This window comes from Artemia franciscana, chromosome 7 (assembly GCF_032884065.1).
Source record: "Artemia franciscana chromosome 7, ASM3288406v1, whole genome shotgun sequence".
Classification (NCBI taxonomy): domain Eukaryota; kingdom Metazoa; phylum Arthropoda; class Branchiopoda; order Anostraca; family Artemiidae; genus Artemia; species Artemia franciscana.
The window spans coordinates 50329026-50352125 of record NC_088869.1 but is presented as its reverse complement, the minus strand read 5'-3'; the positions used below and the strand labels follow the sequence as shown (position 1 = coordinate 50352125).

The window sequence follows — 23100 nt, the reverse complement described above, 5'->3', positions numbered from 1 at the left end:
AGCTTATACGAGCTATATTGGTTTTGCCCCCAACAGAGTGGTTCCATTAAAAGATGTTTTTGGGTGAGAATTTCTTGCTTAGCATCAGTAAATAGCTCCAACACGGTTCTAACGGAGAAAGATGACAGTAAAAAAGGTTGTCTCTTCTTTTCTCGTAGCACGGTTTTTAGCAAAGATTGTTTTTTATTTGTAAAAATAGAATATCAAATTTTTAGATTTGCTTGTAGTTTTACAACATGGAATTGATGACCAATTAGACCCTTGATGTGTTGCTGATTCACCACTATCTCGAATTGCAAAAGTCATAGCAAGGCTTTTTAGTGAATATACAAATAAGCCAAATAAATTTGCAAACCTTACTTTGTAACATTCAAATTTATCAGGACCGAAATTAGAAAGAAAATTCTGCTAAAATTATAATTGACGACAAATTTTACTATAAGTTTAACAAAAATTTCCAGAACTGGACTTTGCGGAAAATATGAAGATGTTGCAGAATTTATTTATTTTTTTTAATTGGAAAATGTGCAAAGAATTATTATATTTCCCAAAACAGGAAAATTTGTTAAAACTAAATCAAACACAAACAACTCAAATATTTTGACTGAGCGTTTAAGCCAGCAGGCTATCTTTTTAATAGTACATATTGGTAGTTAACGACGGTAAATTGGTATATCATACCGTTGTTTTCATTTTATAAAACTGATAACAAAAATCTACTAATTTTTTCAAAAATTATGATACAGCTAACAGCTAAACTAGTCTTTAATTGCTTTGGCTTGACAGTCTCTTCGATCCGAAAGTCCAGTTTCACTACCTATTTTAAAAATACTGAGTAAGTTTCATAGTGTGCTAATTCGTAAAAGAATGAAAACCAAGTCCACAACAAAACTTCTCTATGGGACAATCGGTATATGAATTTCATGTCAATTAGAAAAGAGATAATACATTATTAAAGTCGATTTCTTTTTCATATTCTTTAAAAGATCAGCAACAATTTCTTTTTTAATTGATAGTTTTGTAAAAGAGCGGCAAACATAATAAAGGGTAGGTGGACTGTTTCAGTGATTATGTCATTACACTTTACGACAGAAAAATATGTTGCAGAAATGTAGCTTTCCTGAACTTACCAATTAGCAGCGTTAAAACTAAAATTGAATCTCCAGTACCCAAAGTCTCTCTTTGGGTCTGCTTTAAGGGACAGTATCTTCCCTATTTCGACACACATTAAATTCAAAGGTCTCTAAAATGGAAATAGGATTGTTAGTTTAAGTGTTCAGGAAAATCTACAAGGTAATATGGATAGGACTAAAGAGCTTGGGCAAATTTTAAGATAAGAACGGGCGCTAGTATCGATAAAATATCGACGTCGTCTGGCATTTGGCGGTATTTTTTTAGAATTTACTTAGTATAATTGGTAGAATAAGTGTTCTAGTACGTGTCTGATCTCATGTTCCTGACAGAAAAATGTTTACAAAGCCTGAAAAAATGCCAAGTATTCCCAAACTCTAAATGGCGGTGATAAATTTCTACTGTCGATAGTAGCGACTGTTGTCACCCTTATAAGTTATCCATACTCTTTGGATAGGACGAAAGCGTCTCCATGTGTACAGGGCATTCACATCATCATTACTTACTAAAACCATTACACAATGAAGGCAAAAATCCGAAGTATACATAGAAGAAGAGAAGGACAAAATTCTTGTATATATTCTACCTCAACAGCTTCCTCTCCCTAATAAACGAAATATTAAATCGTTAGAAGTAACTTGCTAGAAAGTCACAGTGCTACTAGTGGTGGAAAGTGCTAGAAGTTTTACTTTGTTCAAAAGTGTCAAGGAGTATCGAGGTATTGCAATGCTGTACTGTAATATATTATATTTTTTTCAAACAATTCGTAGTAAGGAGCAATGCGCCTCAATAGTAACCAAGTCTCTGAGAAACAGAGTCTTGATAACGATAAATACATCAAAGGAATCATATTTTGATGCTTATTCAAAATATGTAAAATTTGGCCTAACATTTGCCCAATTTTGAAAAATAGGGGAAACATCCCCAAAACACCAAGTGTTCTTAATCACTCCATCAGGTTCAGCATACCAGAGAGCCCTACTGTAGAGGTTTCAAGCTCTTATGTCCAAAATCCATGGATTTGGTATTTTTTGCAAGAAGAAAGATCAGGGATTCGTGTTTATTTTTTTTTTCAGGAGTGATCATATCGAATCAGTGATCGTAGAAGAATCGGAGAGGACTAACTGGATCAGAAATCAAAAGTTCTTGTGCCCTTTTTAAGTGACCCAAGATTTTTGGTGAGCATCTAGCTCCCCTCCCATGCTCATTTTTCGCTCAAAGTCACCCAATCAAAATTTTGAGATAGGTATTTTGTTCAGCAAATCCAAAAAATCTAGCAACTATGTCTTTGAGGATGACTTAACCCCCCCCCCCACTCCAAGGGGAAAGGTTTCATGTTATGAGGTTTTCCATTGTTTACATATATTAATGGTTATTGGAAGTATACAGACGTTTTCAGAGGGATTTTTCTGGTGGGGGTGGGTTTATACTGGAGAATCTTTCCATGGAAAAATTTCTCATGGGGGAAGGAATTTTCCATGGAGGGGGATCCAGATTTCCAAACATTATTTAAAAAACAATTTTAAATTAAATAAAAAAAAAGTTCTTCAACTGAGATTAAGGAGCAACATTAAAACTTAAAACAAAAACAAATTGTTCCGCATATGAGGGGGTTGCCCCCTCGTAAATACCTCGTTTTTTACGCTAAAGTTTGTTTTAGTACTTTTAAGAGAGCTATTTATTTTAATTAAACGGCCTCTGTGATTCAGGAGTCATCTTTAACGAATTGGGACAAAATTCAAACTTTAGCGTAAAGAGCGAGTTATTGACGAAGGGGTAACCCTCCTCATATATGTAACAGTTTCTGTTCGTTTTAAGTTTTAATGCTGCTCCTTTCTTTCTTTTCTTCTTGTTTAATAGAACAAAATCACAATGACAGCCATAGTAATTTTCTGTGGGATACAAGAGTTTTGTATTTTTGTTATTGCAAATGTTTATTGTATCTATCCTTTGGGTATAGAATACGTATAACTATTTTCAGGTTTGGTGGAATGAATAGGTTGACTTCATATGATGAGTTGCATTCCATGTTCAAGTGGGAAGCTTACCAACAATTAAATCCATTCCTCCCACCTACATGGTTGTTTTGATCAGACCAAGGCATGAGGCTAGAATTAAGCACAGTTGTCTTGTGTTTAATATGGATTTATGTTTAATTGTTTCAAAATGTTAAAAATGTTTAAGTTGCTTGTGTGTTTCTGCATTTTTTCTGTCGTTTTTGGGGCTATATAATCCTATTGTCTTCTTTTTTTGTCAGAGATATGTCTTAAAGTTGTTTTGTGCGTCTTTGTGTTGTGTTTTCCCTCTTAGAATAATTTACTTCACTTGCTGTGATAACGGGTTAAGATATAAGTTTTTATTACAATAATTTTGGAGTGTTGTATAGCTTAAAATTATTACTCCTCGTCTTCTATAATTTTCAAATTGCATTATAGAACTTAAATCTAAGCTAATGTTTGCTTTATGGTGTTCTTTCTCCCTTCCATTAAAACACGACCCCTTTTTATGTTAGTGTAGAAGGTTTTAGAATAAACAAAAGAAACTATTATAAAATTTAATCTTTTATTGATTTTTGTTGGCTGAAGTGAAACTGCTATTAAGACAATTATCTAAGAATAAATCCCTTTTAAGGAAAAGTGCTGCTTTTCCCTTTTTTTAGGAAAGTGCTGGACATACAAATGTTCATTGTTTTGATCCCTATCTGTTTTCCGTCCTTCGTCATTTTCAATTCCTTTTATATCTTCATTAGGAGTTCTTTTTTAATCAAAAGTCCATCATTGTTCTTGGTAATACAATATTTGTCTTTTTTATTTTTTGCCAATCACTAATTTGTTCCTTTGCTTTCTATTTTTCTCATTTTTTGTCAAATTCAAGTTGAACTGTGTGCGAAAACTAAATTTTAGCTGCTGGCTTTGTGTTTTTTTACAGCTTATTCTGAATGTTTTGTATTGACAGGAAACTAACTTGGGAACTGCACTTGTGGCAATTTTTAATATCTTGTAGCATAAGTAGTAGTTGCTTTCTAGCAATTTCCTACAACTAAGAGAAGAAAAATCCTAACAATAGAGATAATCTCTTTCATTTGCTGACTCTTTAGTGACGATAAACTTCATAGAGTGCCAACGTCTGCATACTCCTGTTTTAAATCTATAATTAAACAAAAAAAACAAGTTTTTTAAATGAAAGTAAGGAGCGACATTAAAACTAAAAACGAACAGAAATTACTCCGTATATGAAAGGGGCTTTTCCTCCTCAACGACCCGCTCTTTACGTAAAAGTTTGACTCTTTCTCTTAACTCTATTTTTAAATCAGTAAAAATAGATGAATGTGATGACTCCGGTTGTCATCATTTGTTTCAGCGTGTAAATCTGCATTAAGTAACGTTTCATAATTTCTATTAGCATTACAGGAAGGTATATTTGGCTTAGGTTTTATTTTAAGGTTAGACGTAATTTAGGCTGTATCTCCATTGCTATAAGTTTATTACATCCAGCATAAATTTCCAAGTTTTCGCCATCTACCTGATCTTCCAAAAAACTTCAACAAATTAGCACAAAATTAGTAGTATCAGGTTTCATTTGAAAGATAGTGTTTTACCTTCAGCTTTCCTGTTTATTAGTGTATTGTGTGTACCAGCTCGTTTACATATTGTAATAAAACACACCGAAATTCCACCTAACACAGGTTCTGCTCCTTGAATTTGACCTAGGACCCGTAATTGGGTATATCCATTGATGCAAATATTTGAGAGCAGATAAGATATTTTGGCAAAAACTTCAAAATGATGTTTACGGTGAAAGGAAAGAAAAAAGCAAAAGGAGGGGAGAGAACAAATACCAACACCCTGTCGGGGCAGAAAATACCAAAACATGCAAAAAATACATGCTTAGTTACTTACTTGCAGTTGTTGAAGGACCTGGCGTGAACACTTTACCCGGCATTCATATGACTAGCATGACGAATTCCCCCTATCATGATTTTGTGCCAGCTTTTCAGCAAATTGGACCGAGGAGTAATTTTATCTTTTGTTTAACTTTCGAAATCAAACAGTGGGATTGGGGTCGTTTCTGATAATTAAAAACCAATTCTTTAATTGACCGCCTAATTCCCTTGATCGGTCTGGCAAAGAATAAGGTAGAAGCACATGCTAGATTATGGAATCATTGGGTCTTCTCAGGTCATGTCCAGGACGCAGTTCTTATGCAGGACATGGCCGAGACAAATATGACACTTCGATATTATTGAAGTGGTTTAAGGCCTTCAATGACCAAGAATGCATAGCATTTTAAAAAATAGACATTGTAAACACAAATATTTGTCTTTATAGGGACATACAGCCGGTTTCACAAATGACAGTGGAGCTGTGAGAAGATGGCTTGGGATTCTTTTTGTCAAGGTCACACCCCCGATAAAATCCTACCAGTGAGCTAAGGTAGGGCAAGTTATTAACTTATGCTAATTCTTGTTTGTGAAATACATGCTGGTCACAAGACTGTGCATTTTGATGCATTACTTCAGTTTGGCGGAGTTAATCTTCACGCCGAGCAAATAGGTGGAACTGGCTATTTGCTATTTCGTTTAGTTTTGATTCGGCTGTTGCTGAATCAGCAGTAAATATGACAAGGGCATCCGCGTAGATCAATCCAAAAACCAGAAAGATTATTGCCCAGACCCACAAAGACACAGTCAAACTTTGATAGTACCCTCCGAGATTCCAATTTATACAATAGCTAAACACAATATGTGGCAAGGTGCAACCTTAATTAACACCACTCTCCACACTGAAGGACACAGTCCCTTATGAAATCAATCTTACAGCCAAATGACAATGCTCATCGTAAACTTTCAGCAAATCAAAATGATACACAATATTCTGCTATGGTCAGTCAAAGGTTTTTACGGGTCAGAAGCAGCAACACAGTCCAAAAACTTGCTAATTATGGCTTGTTATCTATGTTAATATAGAATTTACACTGTTGCAGAATAAGACAAAGAATGAAGATCTAGTCAGGGCAACCTGACACAGCCACGAAGGGATCAAAATCTTTTATATTTTAGAGGCGAGACGCCAAGTCTCGACAGCATAAAAAGAAAGTGAAACTGACCCCCTATGTTGCACTTAAATTGGTGGATTATACATGATTGACTGCAAAATATGTAGAACAATTTAATGTATGATGAACCCTTGATCTCTCTGATGAACGTATTGTTGTCTTTACAATATTAGCAGTTTCACGAATATTCGCAGAGTAATCCTGCGGAAACTATGAACAATTTTTTAGTCGTTTTCGATTTTGTTGTATTTTTGAAACGTTTTATATATAGATTATCTTCGCCGGTTTCCCAACTATACTTGAATGTAATAGCCCTTCCTATCAGGATTCACAAAAAGAAGAGTCACTATATACATTTAAAATCCCAGAATGAATTTTAGTCGGGAAAAACTTGGTTCTGGTAACGACACTCAATTTGTGAAATTCAAATAACACACACACCGATACTCATTGAAACGGCTGCCTGTAGAAAACTAGTTGACATATTAGCTTGAAGTTTCATTCTAAAACACTGTCTACTTAAAGGTGTTTAGTCATTATAAGAACCTAATGAGGAACAGTGCAGTCTAGGATTGAGGTCGAGAACCACCAGTAGCCCATATGATAATGAAAAAAACAAGCACTTCTAGATTTTTTGTTGAGCATAATCTGTTCCCACTGAGCTATGTCGAGGTTTAAGTGATTTTTCGCAAGTCTTATATTACAAAAGAGAAGAAGCTTTTTTTTAAAATCATGTTAATATACTAATAAATCACTTTCAGGTCAAATAAACTCAGCTTTTAGCATTTTCATGGTACGAGGACTCAAATTAGGCGTTGTGCATGGATATATTTTGTTTACTCTCAGAGTAACGGGTAAGGTTTCACAATCTTAATTATGGCTTTTTCAAGCGATGTCAACCGTACGTTTTTTTATGGTAGTCCCAGTCACCAGTGGTGCTTTTAAATGCTGCAAATTTAAAGTGGCTACTTTTCTGAAACAGTCAAATCCAAAGACCCAAAAGCCATTTTAAATCGGTTGACTTCACCAGAAAAATTCATAAGGAATACGTGGCTTAACTTTATCTTTATCTTTATTTATTACTGTTGACATTTTTGATGTCAATTTACATTTACTGATGACATTAAAAGCTACCATATCATAACTCTAGAAGTCTTGAAGACAAAAATTTCAAAGTTTTGTTCGAAATGACCTCTAACTCAACTCATGAGTAGCTTAGTGATAAATAAGAAGCTTGGGTAAAGCAAAAAAAAAATCACCATATACGCTAAATTTTAAACATTTTTTAAATCTGTAATGCATATTTTGTTTAGCCTATCAGGAAAGCACATTTAATTTTAGTTGTAAAAACAATTCGTACTTTAGTCATTACGTAACCAGTGTGAAATATATTAAAAAAAAAATTTAATTTCAATTCTAATTTTCACCTTTTTGAAATAGAAAATATTATGCTACAGAGATTTAAAATAATAAGTAATTTATACGCGAAAAACTTTAAATTTGATTAACTATCAACAGAACAGAACCTGACAGAAGGCCTACCACCAATCCAGACGCTATAAGGAAGGACCGCGAATGAACAGAAAAGTATCACTGATATTCCACCGAGGTGTAGCTTCTAAGTTAATAACAGGTGTCCCAATGAAACCCTAACGATAATGATGTCAATAAAAATCAGCCATTAAAGCATGCCATTGTTCTCATTATTTCATTGTTAATTTTGTACTTGAAGTTTTCATATGCTTAATAACATCTGAAGCATTGAGATGCCAATGCCTTTATATTCTGCTTACAATGGAGTAGAAAAGAGCAATAGCTCAAGAAAACTGGGGCAATTTTACCCAAAAGACCTTTTGATTGTTTCAAAGAAATTGGCAAGGAAAAAACATAAATTTACTAATTTTTAAATTTTATTCTTCATCGTCAGGAGAGGCTATGGCTAGAGCCCTATGTTTTACTTGAGGGTTAAGCCTCATCCTTATGATCTGTCATAAGGCATATTTAGTATTTCCTTCATTGATTTCCAATAAAATAGATTCATCTAAAAGAGCTTTTAACTGTTCCAAATATATTCCCTCATCTCTTCCAATGAATATTAAATATATTTTCGTTTATTTCATTATTAATTTCAAATTGAAAAACATCGTTTTTAGCATTAAATAAACACATCGTTCTCTTCATGTTTCGGTTTATTACTATTTTTTGGGAAAAGCACAATAGCAATTAAAGTAAAAAGATTTTCTTTTATGCGGTAGTCGTGGTTGTTGTAGAGGCGTTAGCAGGGGAGTTGTAGAATTTTTTTTCTTAAGTGGCATATTTAAAAACTTAAATAGTTTCCGCCAGAAAACTGTGCAACACATCCATAGTATTTACAACCCTACTATGCCGTTTTATATCTTCTGTACTATATCTGTTTGGAATTAACTAAAACAAATAAAGCAAAAATCCGTTTGATCTTTTTCCAACTTCGGCGAATATTTGCTACAGTATTCGCTATGGACACGAAACACAAGATCCATCCAATAAATGTAATATCCCAAATTCAGATATTGCAATGTCGAAACTTTTTGAAAAATATAGAAAGAAAACAGCAGACGACCAATTATTGTTTTGGTCCAGCATGTTGTTCAGTATATTTGTTAGGATTATAAATGGGTTTTTGACTTTGCCCACTGGCTACACTTGCATGCAAATTTTGTAATGATTTTGTACTCATGATTTTTATTGGTCGTGATTTTGTTCTTTGTTATGGTTTACCTCCATTTCTATAATTATTACAGCTTTTTAAACAATTTAAATGTTTTTTTTGTTTTTTCTTTTTCTGAAGAAAATGTTCAACTGGACAAACATATTGTAAAGTTGGCCCTTTTAGGAAATTTTCATTGAGTGGATCCGGGGAATTGGGGGGTTGCTAGGAGTCTTACGAAATAAAATAATTGATTGCTGGTTTAACAGTTTTGGATATGTGAGCTTTTCACTTTGGATCACTGGTGACCGTTTCACCATGAAGTCTAATTTATTAAATGAAAATATGGATAGAAATATGAGAGTTAAAGGCAGGGTAGAATAAAAAAAAAATATCGCAAAGATACTGTTTCAGTATGTTACAGTTCAAAATTTATGCCGCTGTTCTACGCTGTTCTAACAAATTAGCCGCTGTTCTATATTCAATTTTTTTTTAAACACTTTCAGAGTAAGGAGTAATGCTGCGTCTTCATTGTGGCGTTTTTAGGCGGCGTTGCCCGTAACTTTTGCTTTTTCCGGTAGCCTAAATGATGCATTTATAGGCTAAAAAGGCAAATCAAAGTGCTTGACGCGACCTTTTTGTTCTGGAAAAGTCAAAAATGCTGTTTTCACTTGGTGGACTTGACTTGTAAAAGCCACAATGAAGACGGAGCTAAATAAATACAATCGCCTTTATCTTCGTTTATCACTTAGCGTTCATCGAGCTTAACTTTATGATTAATGAGTTACAATATCATAGCTTAACTCATGAAGTTTTAAAAACAAACTTTTCAGTCGTGTTTGAATTCGCCATTGATTCAACCCATGATTATTTTTTTGCCACTAGCTAGAGTGGTGGCCCCTAAACACACGTAAATGGTTGTCTAAGAAGGCATTAACGATAATATTGTCAATAAAACTAGCTGTTAAAACATCTCAAATAAATTATTTTAATTTTTCATTGTTGTTTTGGTACTTGGAGCCATGATTTATAATTGCTTCTATACTCTGTTTACATTGGAGGAAAAAAGAGCATTAGCTCTACAAAATCAGGATAATCAAACATTTCGTGGTAACGAAAAGTTAGTAAGGGACGGCCCGGTTTAATCTTAATGAAAACCACATCATTAGATTCAGCGTATCAGAGGACACTACTTTAGAGGTTTCCGGTTCCCATCTGCAAAAATGTGGAATTCTGTATTTTTTGCCAGAAGAAAGATCACGAATGTGTGTTTTTTTTTTTCAGGGGTGATTGTGTCGACCCCATAATCCTAGAATGTCGCAAGAGGGCTCAATCAAACGGGAATCAAAAGTTCTAGTAAGCTTTTTAAGTGAACAAAAATTGGAGGGCAACTAGGCCCCATCCCACGCTGTTTTCTCAATGTCAGCGGATCAAAATCTTGAGATAACCATTTTGTTCAGCATAGTCGAGGGGAGGGGGTCATGTGGGAGGATGTTTACATGGAGGATTTTTCGGGGGGAATAGAGTTTTCCATGAGGGAGGCACTGGTTTTCCCGGCATTATTTAAAAAAATAGTCCGAAATTAGATTAAAAAAAAAAATCAACTGAAATTAAAGAACAACATTAGAACTTATAATGAACAGAAATAGTTGCGCTTATTAGGGGGTTCGCATCCTCTTCAGTACCTAGCCCTTGACGCTAAAGTATTTTTAGTACTTTCAAAACAGCTGTTTATTCTAAATAATCGACCTTTGTGATTCAGGGGTCATTTTTAAAGAATTTGGAACAAAATTCAAACTTTAGCGTAGAGAGAGAGAGAGAGGTATTGACGAGGAGGCGAAGCTTCTCATATGCGTAATAATTTCTGTTCGTTTTAATTTTCAATGTTACTTCTTACTTTCAGTTGAAAAAAAAATTATTTAATTTCATCCAGAAGATCCTTTGGTTGTCTCATAAGACAATGCTTGAAAAAAGGAGCCTAAAAATCCCTTATTTCAAATTTTTGTTGGTCTTTCCAAGGAAAAGCTATGATTAGGTTCCACGGTTCACTTGAGGATCAAAAGATTGTCTCAAGATTCGTCATGAGGCTTATAGGTCATTTTCTTTTGTATTTATTTATTTATTCTATTCAAAAAAGAAAGCCATAGGCTTGTCGCAATAGCATATACACTGAATCGAAAACTGATTCACTACATAAAGATCTATCTAAAAATTCCGTTAAATGTTTGAACAATATCCCCTTCCGCAGTAATAGAGGCCTAAAATATACCTTTTTTTTCACATTTTCATCATGGAATGTAATTGAGTAGTGTCGTTATCAACTTCAAAATAAGTTACTCGTTTGTTCCCTTCATTCCTTTGTTTGTTTGCTGTTTCTACACGGAAATCAGGACAACAATTAAAATAGGTGGTATTAGTAGTTTTGTACTGGTGTTAGCCTATTTCTTGATCTCCTCTCCCTTGAAAAAATTCAAGACCACGTGTAATGATGAGTGTTAACTAATTCAAGTAAGTTACTCCCCTCCCACCCTTTGTAGTTAACTAGTTGTCTTCGAGGAAAATTCCGTAGCTACGCTTGTGCCTAGGACAGACGTTGTGTTACATTTTACGTTTTAATTATTTGTTTCGTTAAATTAGACAACCCAGTGCAGATTCCCAGAGTTACGCACTTTGATGCGTAACTCTGTATACGCATCTGGTATGATGCGTAACTCTGTATACAATACAGAGTATTCGCACTTTGGTTACGAAAAACCAGCTTTTCTGCGGATTTTTATTCCACAAAATGTGAATGTCATGTGCGAATCACTTTGAATCTCTTCAATTATATTGCAGCTGGTTTGCTAAGAAATAAAAAAAAGAAAATGTGATTTTGCTAAACTGTTTTATGTTTACCTACCTTAAAAGTAAATTTTCTAGTTGTTTCCGTTTAGACTTAGAAGGCAGGGAATAAATTGAGAGGTAGAACGTTCTTTTATGTTAAATCTTCAAGAAATACTTTCAGCCCTCTCTATTTTTGCCGAGCTTTGGAAGTTCATCGGGTACATTTTCAAAAAGGTGTGCATAAACGACAGATGTAGAGAAGCCCCTTCGGTTTCAAAATGAGACTTTAAACATAATTACTCTTGTTTTTAATTAAGTCAATTAATGACTATGGGGCTAATTAACAGTGTTAGATGATAGAGAATGAGAGAGGGCAAAGGACTGCTCCAAAATATTTAATCTCTTAAAGAGTTCTATGACAGAGTTATTAATCCCACTTTCATATTATTAATTGGCAAAAAAGAAGTATATCATAATACTTTAGTACGCTTAGCAGACTACTGATCGGAGAGGGGGGTGGCACTTTTTCAATATATAATAGTTATGCTCAAACGGAGAGGGGGGGATCCAAGACCATTACTTTGTCGTAAATCTATTACGACCTATTGGCACATAAATAATAAACAGCTTACTATAACGAGGGAGCTCAAATGGTGCTTCCAGAGGGTAGAAGTCTATTACTCAGGAAAGGCCAAAAATACGACTCAAATGAAAACTTGAAAATTATTTTTCTTAATTTAATACAAGTAAGAGGAAGGTGTTTCATATAAGTATAACTGCTCTAGGACGTGCTTAATTACCTTTTAAATTTTTCGAGTTTTAAATCAGATTTGTCTGACTTTCAAGAATTTCGACTGTTGTGGTTTTGTGTATATTTTATGCAAATATTTGTTGATAATGCTGAAAGTAACGGATGTCGAAAAACCTTAGACTATGAATTTTTAATACTTAACCAATGTAAGAAAAAAAAAAAAAAAAAAAACCAGCAGTAATAACTTTGACTGTTCAACTTTAAACGAATAAGGAACATATTGCTGAATCGAAAATTTATAACCCTTTTTCTTACTTATGGAGGAATCTATCAATTTTTGTGTTGTTGGAACCTATTCTCTAATTTTTTCATATCTAAAGACATTAGACCTCCCACAGAACACCTCAATTTTGTAAGCGCCAGTTAATATTCTTCTTGGTTTTTCATCTCATCCAGTACTTACCAAGGATTCTAGAATTAGCTGGGATTTCAAAGCTCTTTTCATATTGTCCTTTAATAATTCTCCTTTCAATTTTTCGATAAAACAGGAGTAAATAGTAAATATGTTGTAGTTTTTTGGTCCATTTCGTTCATTTCTATGATTCTTGGTTAACTTTTTCTTTCTTCTTTCAATAATCTTGCGAATAATTTCCTTGGGATACCTACTCCCAATAAAAATACCTTTATTGAAATATTATTTTATTTTCTGCATATTCTGGCAGTATTCATTAATGTAAAATTATTCTTAACAGTTCTTAAGGAATATGACTTACTTGTTGGCGAAAGGATGGAAGTGATTCCAGATTTGCTATTTCCATAACAGGTACATGAGCACACCGATACCTGGTCGGCTTCATAATACAATTCATAATTCATCGCTGATATACCCAATTTTCCATTTAACGAGGATAATTCACCGTCAAAGGTCATAACTCCTCTTGAGGCTGGACCTAATTCATCTTCCTCGTCAGGTGTCCTTCAAGATAAAATTAAAGGCTTTTTTATTCAGTAGTTGAAAAACAAAATCAAATATAAGGTGTGTAGCGGTCAAAAGTACCTAGAAGCAGGGCTTTGATTTTAAACAAACATATTTCGGCTTGCAATCTATTTTAAAAAGGAGAATATGAAAAGGATAGTATTGGTTTAATTCCCAATCCACATAAGGAAACACTAAATTTCTGGAAACTACTTCAAAACACTTTAACATAGGCCTCCTTACCTATGTCATTCCTAAATGTCAACAAACTGAAATTTACCCTCCAGCACCCTCACCTTAATGGATAAATATAACCCCCAACTTATTTTTATCCAATGAATTTTTAATTGCGCGACTCTTCTCTTCTTATTAACGGCAAATTCAATTTAACGGCAAATGGTAAATTAACGGCAAATGGTAAACAAGCGGCGAGAAGAAAAGAGTGGCGCTACAGAAAATTCCTTAAGTGTACATAATTAGGCTTTAAATTTGTCCCTTAGGATGGATCCAGGGTAAAGTGAAGCAGCCTATATTTAGGAACGATATCAATAAGCAATTTATAATGTTTTAAAGTAGTTCCCAGAACTTTATAGTGTTTCCTTATGGGGGACGGGAACAGTACAATGATACCATAAAGATATACCATTTGAATTATATATGCTAAAGATTGTGAAAATTTATGTGTAAACAATAGTTCCATCTAATTTTTACCTGCCCCAAAACTGGTTGCTTTCAGTTGATCATCATCTAGCATCAAATGAAAACCCCAGAAACTAATGATGAAAAAGCCATTAGAAAAATGCTATAGGTGTGCCGTCTCTTCGATAAAAGATAAAATACCTACATAAAAACAAAGTGAAACCATTCTTTAAAAAAATAAAATGGCTTATTGCTTTTTAAACTTATTTAAAAGCATTACAAAGACTGATTCGTGGCATGGTTCTAATTAATCAGACCTTACGCTTTCAATAGGTTTGTTTCAATCGCCAAATGGTTGGACCTTATAATTTTATTGTTTATTGGGCGGTCAAATTTAAATCGATCTGTTTGTGTCTACAGCAGTTACTTTTTTGACTGCCTATATTTGTTAGAACATATCTAATCTACTTAATGGGAAAGTCAAAAGACGATCTATTTGCCTCACAAAAGATATTGCCGCACATTTCAGTTGTCAGAAAAATCAGATTAACAAGCTGCTCATTTATCTTGTTTCTTTTATTCTCCATGTATTCGAATAGCCCTCTGCATTTCAAGAAAATTCAGCTCTTTTGTATAAAAGTGACAGCTCTGTGAAACTATAGTTCTTTTGAAAAAAAAACAACAAGTATTACAAGAAGTTAAATGGATATACACTACAGAATTTTCAAAAGAAAAGGTTTCCCTTTTCAAAAGTTTTTTCAAAAGTTTTAAAGGTATTCCTTTAATACAATTTTCCTAGTATGTTGTCTTTGTCAACAGCCAAAACTGCTCAGCGTTGCTGTGAAATTTTCGCAATGAATTACTATATGCTATTGGTATTGTATCTCAAACTCTCTAGAGCTTCCTGATTTTGCTCTACCACCAACAATAATATCAAGCAAAGCCCCATTTTTAATACAAAGCCTTAGAAAACAAATCTCTAAACCCCTCCCTACGACTCTTTTCTTTCCAAAAAAACCATCCAGTTTTTTTTTTTTACTCTCTCCTACTAGGAAGGGTTACACCTAGTATAAGCCCTTTAGATTAAAAACCATGTATTATTATCCTACCTTCTAGCCTCATCCAAATCCCTTGATTTTGCACTTCCAAAGAGGGTCAGGTATGCTGTGATTAAACTGACATTAAGCCCAATAGTTTGGAACGCTTACTACTTGCAGCACTTTATATTATATGTTTATTAAATAGATAAATTACAGCATAATATTGGTAGTATTATGTAAAACGAAAATAAAGAAAGTTAATGATCTTTTCCTCCCAAAGCCATCATAAATGAGAGTAGCTTTCTGTTATTTTCGTTTTTCTGATGAATTGCACAATAAGTGGGTCCAATATTTTAAAATCTTCCAATCTACAGCTTGTTTTACACTAGAAACGGCATTGTAATCGTTATTCTCTTTAATGGAGTGCCTGACCAAATATTCTGTAATAAGTAGAGCCCTGGCGATAAGCACAGTTATATTAGACAGACAATTTGGCAATCAGGCAAATTGAAATTTTCCAACAGTTGCCACCCATGTCTTTAGAACATTTTTTTCTCAATTTTCCTTTGGAATGCTCTCCTTTTAGCAGCACTTAAATTGATGTTTCATCGTCTCTCTTTTAATTTGCATTACAATTCCGTTACACAAAGCACTTTTTAACTTGACCAGTTAGGAGTAAAAGTATTTTACATACACACTCTAGAGCGTCAATTCTCAAAATTTTTGCCATTGAACCCTTATTGGGCCAAATTATAAATTCTTGGCAAAGAAACACTAAGAGCGGCGTCCTTCTTAAGTAAAATATTATTAGCAAATAGGAAATAAAAGTAAACTTTTTGTGCATAGTTGTTTCGTACATATGAAGCTACTTGTTAAATTTGTTTTATTGTTTCCTAAGTTTTCTGAATAGTCTTATCTGTTTAACCCCTATAGCGCTTTAACCAAATATGTGTACGTAAAAAAAAAACATAGACCCAAACAGGCAATCATAGGCAGTGCAATAGCGTTGCCTATGATGAGCCCCCCACGCCCAGCAAAACAAATCAAAATCATGAGATAGCTATTTGCTTAGTGTAGTTGAAAGGTCCAGTAATTATGTTTTTGAAGATTGCAAACCCTCTCCCCACAGCTCTTAGAAGAAGGGTTGTAAATTATGTCCCAGGGGCATAGAAGGTTCTTATGGAAAGGGTGGTCGTATACACTTTGGAGGAGGCTCATTGGACTATAAATCAGAAGTTCTACTGTTCTTTCTAATATTTCATAGTGACTGGAGAGCAGCCAGCCCCCCCCCCCCCCTCCATGCTCATAATGTCCCAAACACACCCAGTCAAAATTCTAAGACAGCTGTTTTGTTAAGGATACTTAAAAGTTCCAGTAATTATGTCTTTAGGAATCACCCCCCCCCCCAATTGCCCTCTGAGCAAGGGTTATAAGCTATACTAGTTACCTATTATTAATATATCACTTTTTTCTGGATAGGGTGGTCATATAGACTTCGGAGAAGGTTCATTTAGTGAAAGTTGAAAACTCTAGCTCCCTTATTAAAAGTCAAGAGTGATCGGAAGGCAACCCCCTTACGCCCTTTCCCCCAAACTCTTCTGATCAAAATTTGGAGATATCAATAAAAGGCTATAAAGTTCCGATGTGGCTCATTCACTTGGAAATCAGATGTCATAGTCCCCTTTTTAAAGGTCGTAAGTAATAGGAGGGCAACTAGCCCCTCTTCCACGTATTCTTTTCCCCAAATGCATCCGATAGAAATTTTGACATAGCCATTCTGTTCAAAAGTCTAAACTTCATTTAACAAGGCCTTCGGGGTCGAAACAGCCCCCCATCCCAACCTGTGGACAAGGGTTGTAAGTTAAGCCCCGAAGGCATATGGCTCTTATGAAGGTCGCGATCGTATAAACTTTAGAAGAGGGTCATTTAATTGGAAGTTGAAATTTTTAGTTCCTTTTTAAGAGTCAAAGGTACAAAGGGAAACTAGTCCCCCCCTGACGCCCTCTTTTACCCAAACGTACCTGATCAGAATCGTGGGATAACCATTTTGTTGGAAATAGTCCAAAAAACGTATAAAAAAGACTCCAGATTGATACAACCTACCAGTATCCTGGGGTAAGGGTTGTAAGTTACGCCCTTGGGATGTACAATACTTTTGTGGAATGAGTGATCGTATGAACTTAGAGGGGCTTATTTAATTAAAAGTTGGAAGTTATAGTGCTCTTTTAATGAGTCAAAAGTGACTTGCAGGCACCCAGTCCCCCGCTCCCACACCCATTATTTTCAACCAGTTCGTGGTAACTAATTGTAGAAAGGAGCGACCCGGCTCAATAGTAACCCAAACTCTAAAAAGTGGAATTTTGAATCCAAATAGTTACATCAAAAGAATCGTATTCATATGTAATTTTTAAATATATGAGTTTATCAAGTTTAGTCTTACCCATCAAAATTTACGAGCCTGAGAAAATTTGCCATAATTTTGAAAATGGGGGGAAATCCCCCCTAAGAGTCATATTATCTTAACGAAAATCACACCATCAGATTTAGTGTATCAGAGAACCCTACTGTAGAAGTTACAATCTTCTATATACAAAATGTGGAATTTTGTATTTTTTGCCAGAAGACAGATCATGGATGCGTGTTAATTTTTTTTTCCAGGGGTGATCTTATCGACCCATTTGTCCTAAAATGTTGCAAGAGGGCTCGTTCTAACGGAAATAAAAAATTATAGTGTCCTTTTAAGTGACCAAAAAATTGGAGGGCACCTAGGCTCCCTTCTACGCTCATTTGTTTCCCAAAATTACTGGATTAAAATTTTGAGATAGCCATTTTCTTCAGCATAGTCGACAACATAATAATTATGTCTTTCAGGACGACTTGATCCCCCACAGTCCCCAGAGGAGGGGCTGCAAGTTTCAAACTTTGACCATTGTTTATATATAGTAAGGATTATTGGGAAACGTACAGACGTTTTCAGGGGGACTTTTTCATGTCGGGGGGGGGGGGTGGAGGGTAGGGGGAGGTGGTTATGTGGGAGGATCTTTCCATGGAGAAATTTATCATGAGGGAGGAAAATTTCCATGAAGATTTTATTTTGGATTTTTTTAAAGATTATTTAAAAAAGAGAAAATAAGAAAAAGAAGTTTTTTTCAGCTGGAAGTAGGGAGGAGCATTAAAACCTAAAACGAACAGAAATTATTACGTATACAAGGGGGCTCATCTCCTCCACAATACGTCGCTCTTTACGCTAAAGTATTTTTAGTAATTACAACTATTTATTCTACGGCCTTTGTGATTCAGGGGTCATTCTAAAGAAATGTGACACAATTCAAGCTTTAGTGTAAAGAGCGAGGTATTGATGAGGGGGAGAACCCCCTCATATGCGTAATAAAAATATACAAATATAGAAGTTGATTGAGTAAGTTAATTCGTTAGTTGCGTATATTTATTACTAATAAAAACGTTCGTAAAAAAATAAAAAGTTCGAGTTGCCTTTTTAAGTAGCCAACAACTGGAGGGCAACTAAACCTCCTCCCCCACCACTTTTTTTTATAAACATCTTCCGATCAAAACTATGAGAAAGCCATTTAGCTCAAAAAAAAAAATAATTTGCAAATTTTGTTGTAATTATTCATTTGCGGTGAGCCAAAATCAAAACATGCATTAATTCGAAAACGTTCAGAAATTAAATTAAAAAAAAAGTTTTTATAACTATAAGTAAGGTGCGAAATTAAGATTTTAAACGAACTGAAATTATTCTGTATATGAAAGGAGTTGTTCCCTCCTCAACGCCTCGCTCTTTACGCTAAGTTTTTCATTTTTTTTAAAAAGCAGGGTTGTAAGAAAGAGTCAAACTTTAGCGTAAAGAGCAGGGCATCGAGGAGGGGACAACCCCTCTCATATACGGAATGATTTCTGTTCGTTTTAAGTTTTAATGTCGCTCCTTACTTGCAGTTAAAAAAAATTGTTTTTTTTGTTTAATAATTAAAAGAGCGATACCATTTATACAACTTTTCAGGAGAGCTAAAAAGCAAAAAAAAGTTTGTTAGCTTTGGTCGCTCTGAAGGATGAGGCTAATGGGGATAAATAGAACATATTCTAAACTAACTTTTATGCTATTTTCAGTGGTATAAATTAAGTTCAAGTACTCCGAGCGAATTCAAAATTATTCCATTTTGTGGCGTAGTTTTCCTTTTCGTTGACAAAAAAGGAGAAAAATGCCAGGTCCCTATGTAACAGCTCTATGAGATAATCCTTTTCTGTCGTTCTGAATTGCAACAAGGCCCGAAAAAAAAGAAACATTCGCCACTTAAGGTTTATGTCTCCCCTTATTTTTGTAACGGTGAAAGATGGGACAATTCTGACTTCACAATTCGATTTTTCGTACTAAGTTTATCCATGCCACATATGTAACTCGTTTTCGACCAAAATGACATATGTTGCACTTTTAATTACCACAGCCGAGCTCCGCCCCTCCAGCTCAAATTGCCAAAAAACCTCACTTAACCAATTTCTGAGCGAACACTTAATAAAAAAAAACTACTTCTTGAGGAATAGCTTTGTCCGAAGATGCACTTCAATTATCAGATGCCTTGATCTGGGGAGTGTCAGAATAAAACACAAATTGATTTTACTCTTCAACGGGAGTGTTAACAGACCTTTAGGTCTAGACGTTAATGGAAACTGTATATTTGATTCATCGCTGGACATGATGAAACTGTTAATAAAAAAATAGATTAAACAAGTGTTATCATATCCTAATCAGTTTTGCGTGTAATACAATATATTTTTATGGTTATTTGTATTAGCTCTTGCTACAAAAATCTTACAGTACTGATTATTATTTTTATGATGCTTTCCAATCTGCAAAAAGGACAATGTTATATATCACTGTTTAAGATAAATACAAATATATATTAAGGAAAAGTGAGAAAGGTGTGGAAAAGACATTAAGAAAGATGAACACCGTAAATATTTCAACTTTGCCAAAGAACAAAACGTTTTTAACGAGGAAGAAAAGAATCAAAAGAAGAACAAAAGCTAAAAACTTGACAACAAAAAATAATTACACGTCATTAAAAGATGATTATTACAATGATAATAGGGCCAAAATTACACAATATTTTTTTTGGAAGTCAGACTTATAAAAGTCAAACAACCTAAAGAATACCACAGCAAAAAAATGCGAAGAAATGGGTTTAGATCCGGATGAAAAGCTTAATAGCAAAGAAAAACAACGAAGGTATCTCGTGTGTATCAAATAAGAGGTTTTCGTTTGAACAAAAACCAAGAAGCAGATTCATCAAGAACCTAAAAGAGTGAAGCGAAAATAAGACGAAAGGAAAAACGGAATTTTAAAAATAATTAATATCTGAAAAAAACTTTCCTTTTTCGTATTTTTTAACTGACAATCCCATACTTGGGCTATGTATTTTTATTTTATTAAGGTCGGTTACTTAGACCTCCGATCTTTCAGTAATGGAAAACGAGCAAGGGAATTTAATGCGGATAGAAAAAATTTCCGTTTGATTTTTCAATTTTCAAGATTAAAATTTCAATTTGGGCTATCTATTTTTATTTTATCATGGTTGGTTGCTTTGGCCTCAGATCTGTCAGTGATTGAAAAGGAGCAACAGAATTTAATCCGGATAGGAACAATTTCAATTTGATTTTTCAATTTTCAAGATTGAAATTTTAATTTGGGCTATGTATTTTTAATTTATCAAGGCTGGTTACTTTCGCCTCAGATCTTTCAATAATGAAAAAGGAGTAAGGGAATTTAATGCGGATAGGAAAAATTTCAATTTGATTTTTCAATTTTCAAGATTGAAATTACAATTTGGGCTATGTATTTTTATTTTATCAAAGCTGGTTATTTTGGCCTCAGATATTTCAGTGATGGAAAAGGAGCAAAGAATTTAATGCGCATAGGAAAAATTTCACTTTGGTCCAGGTGACAATTTGATTCATTTATTACCTGTTCCACAAGTAACAAGTTTTAGTAGGTCGTCCTCGGGCCACATGCAAAAAGCAATATTTTCATTATGGTTTAGGTGATTATTCAGACACTTGTTATCCCACAACAAAAGTCCCTGCTATCTGCTATACTGTATGAGCATGCCGTTGTCTCAATAAAGAAAAATTTAGGGGGGGTTTGCATTTTTTTAAACCTAAAGGGTAGGTAATTTTTTTCAATGAAAAGACCCCAAAAAGGATCTTTTCGATTCAAATACAAATCATGTATTTTATCAAAATCTAAGAGGGAGATACCCCCCCCAAAATAACCCTCATGTAAGTGTGTATGCTTTTTTGTGTATCAAATATGGGGAAGATGATTTTGGTCTCAATGGGTGAACAAGTAATCTCAAGAATCTTGTTTGGCTATGTTCAAAATAATATGAGGGGTGGAACTTACATCCAATGCCCAGTGACATCAATTTAAGAAAATATAGGGGAAAGACGTAAAATATTTTTGTTTGAAATTTTGGAGGAAAGTAATTTCGTTTTTTTTTTAATTTTTATTACCTGTTCCACAAGTCAAAAATTTTAGTTAGTCGTCCTCGGGCCACATGCAAAAAGCAATATTTTCATTCTGGTTTAGGTGATTATTCAGACACTTTTTATCCCACAACAAAAGTCCCTTCTCTCTTCTATACTGTATGAGTATGCCGTTGTCTCAATTAACAAAAATTTAGGGGGGTTGCATTTTTTTAAACCTAAAGGGTAGGTAATTTTTTTTAATGAAAAGACCCCAAAAAGGACCTTTTCAATTCAAATACAAATCATGTATTTCATCAAAATCTAATCGGGAGATCCAACACCCCCCCCAATAACCCTCATGTGAGTGTATATGCTTTTCGTGTATCAAAATAAGGGCAAGACGATTTTGGTCTCAATGGGGGAACAAGTAATCTCAAGAATCTTGTTTGGCTAGGTTCATGAAAATATGAGGGGTGAAACCTACATCCAGTGCTTAGTGACATCAATTTGAAAAAAAATATAGGGGAAAGCGGTAAACATTTTTTTTTTAATTTTTGAGGAAAGTGATTTTTTTTCAATTTTTCGATGAAAATACCTCAAGCAGGGATCTATTAATTCAAATACAAACAAAAGAATCTTATACAAATCTAAGGTGGAATAACCCTCCACCTAACGCTCCTTTGATTGTGTATGCATCTTTCTATATTACAATAATAATAAGACTATTTAGTGCTATAGAAGGGAACAAAATGCTCTCATAAACCTTGCTTGACTATAGTTGGATTAGTTGGCCAACCATTGTTTTTTTCTCTTTGATCTGAGGAAACTGCAAGCGACAGTTTTATTGTTTCTCATCAGGAGAGACGAAAAAACTCAATCGCTGTGGCCAGCCGCAATGATTGAGACGGGTGCGGTTTCCTCTGTGAGAAAAATTGTTAATATAAGTGAAAGATACCAAATAAAAAATATTTACTGTTACCAAGAAAGTATTATTGTCATCGATTGCATTTTTGTTAAAATGGAAGTCAGAAGAGTTTTTAAAACTGTTTCTGTCAGATGTATTAACTTAGCCTATAACAAAATTCAGTCATGGGGCCTCTCTATACTGAACGATATGAGTTTTTTTTCTGGGCAAATAATTTAAAATTTATCTAAAATAAAAATAAAAGTTAAGAACATCATTTTCTGGTAGAACGTTCAATTTGACATGGACGTTCAATGTCCATGGGTGTTCAAACTCAATCACTGTGGCCAGGCGCAATGACTGAGACGGATGCGGTTTCCTCTGTGAGAAAAATTGTTAATATAAGTGAAAGATACCAAATAAAAAATGTCTACTGTTACCAAAAGTCTATTATGTTTATCAATTGCGTTATTGTTAAAATGGAAATCAAAAGAATTTAAATAACTGTTTCTTTCAGATGTATCGCATTATAAGAAAATTCAGTTATAAAGCTTCTCCATATAGAATGATATGAGTCTTGTTTTCTAGGCAAATAACGTAAAATCTGTCTAAAGT

At 34.2% G+C, this 23100-nt stretch overlaps 1 protein-coding gene across 1 annotated transcript in view; it reads right to left on the bottom strand.

Annotated features, from left to right (window-relative positions):
- LOC136029421 (two pore potassium channel protein sup-9-like) overlaps positions 1-23100 on the bottom strand; it is a 185628-nt gene that overhangs the window by 5640 nt on the left and 156888 nt on the right. Inside the window, exon 6 of the mRNA XM_065707795.1 lies at positions 13220-13422. Coding sequence (XP_065563867.1) covers positions 13220-13422 — 203 coding nt within the window. The remainder of the gene's footprint in view (positions 1-13219; positions 13423-23100) is intronic.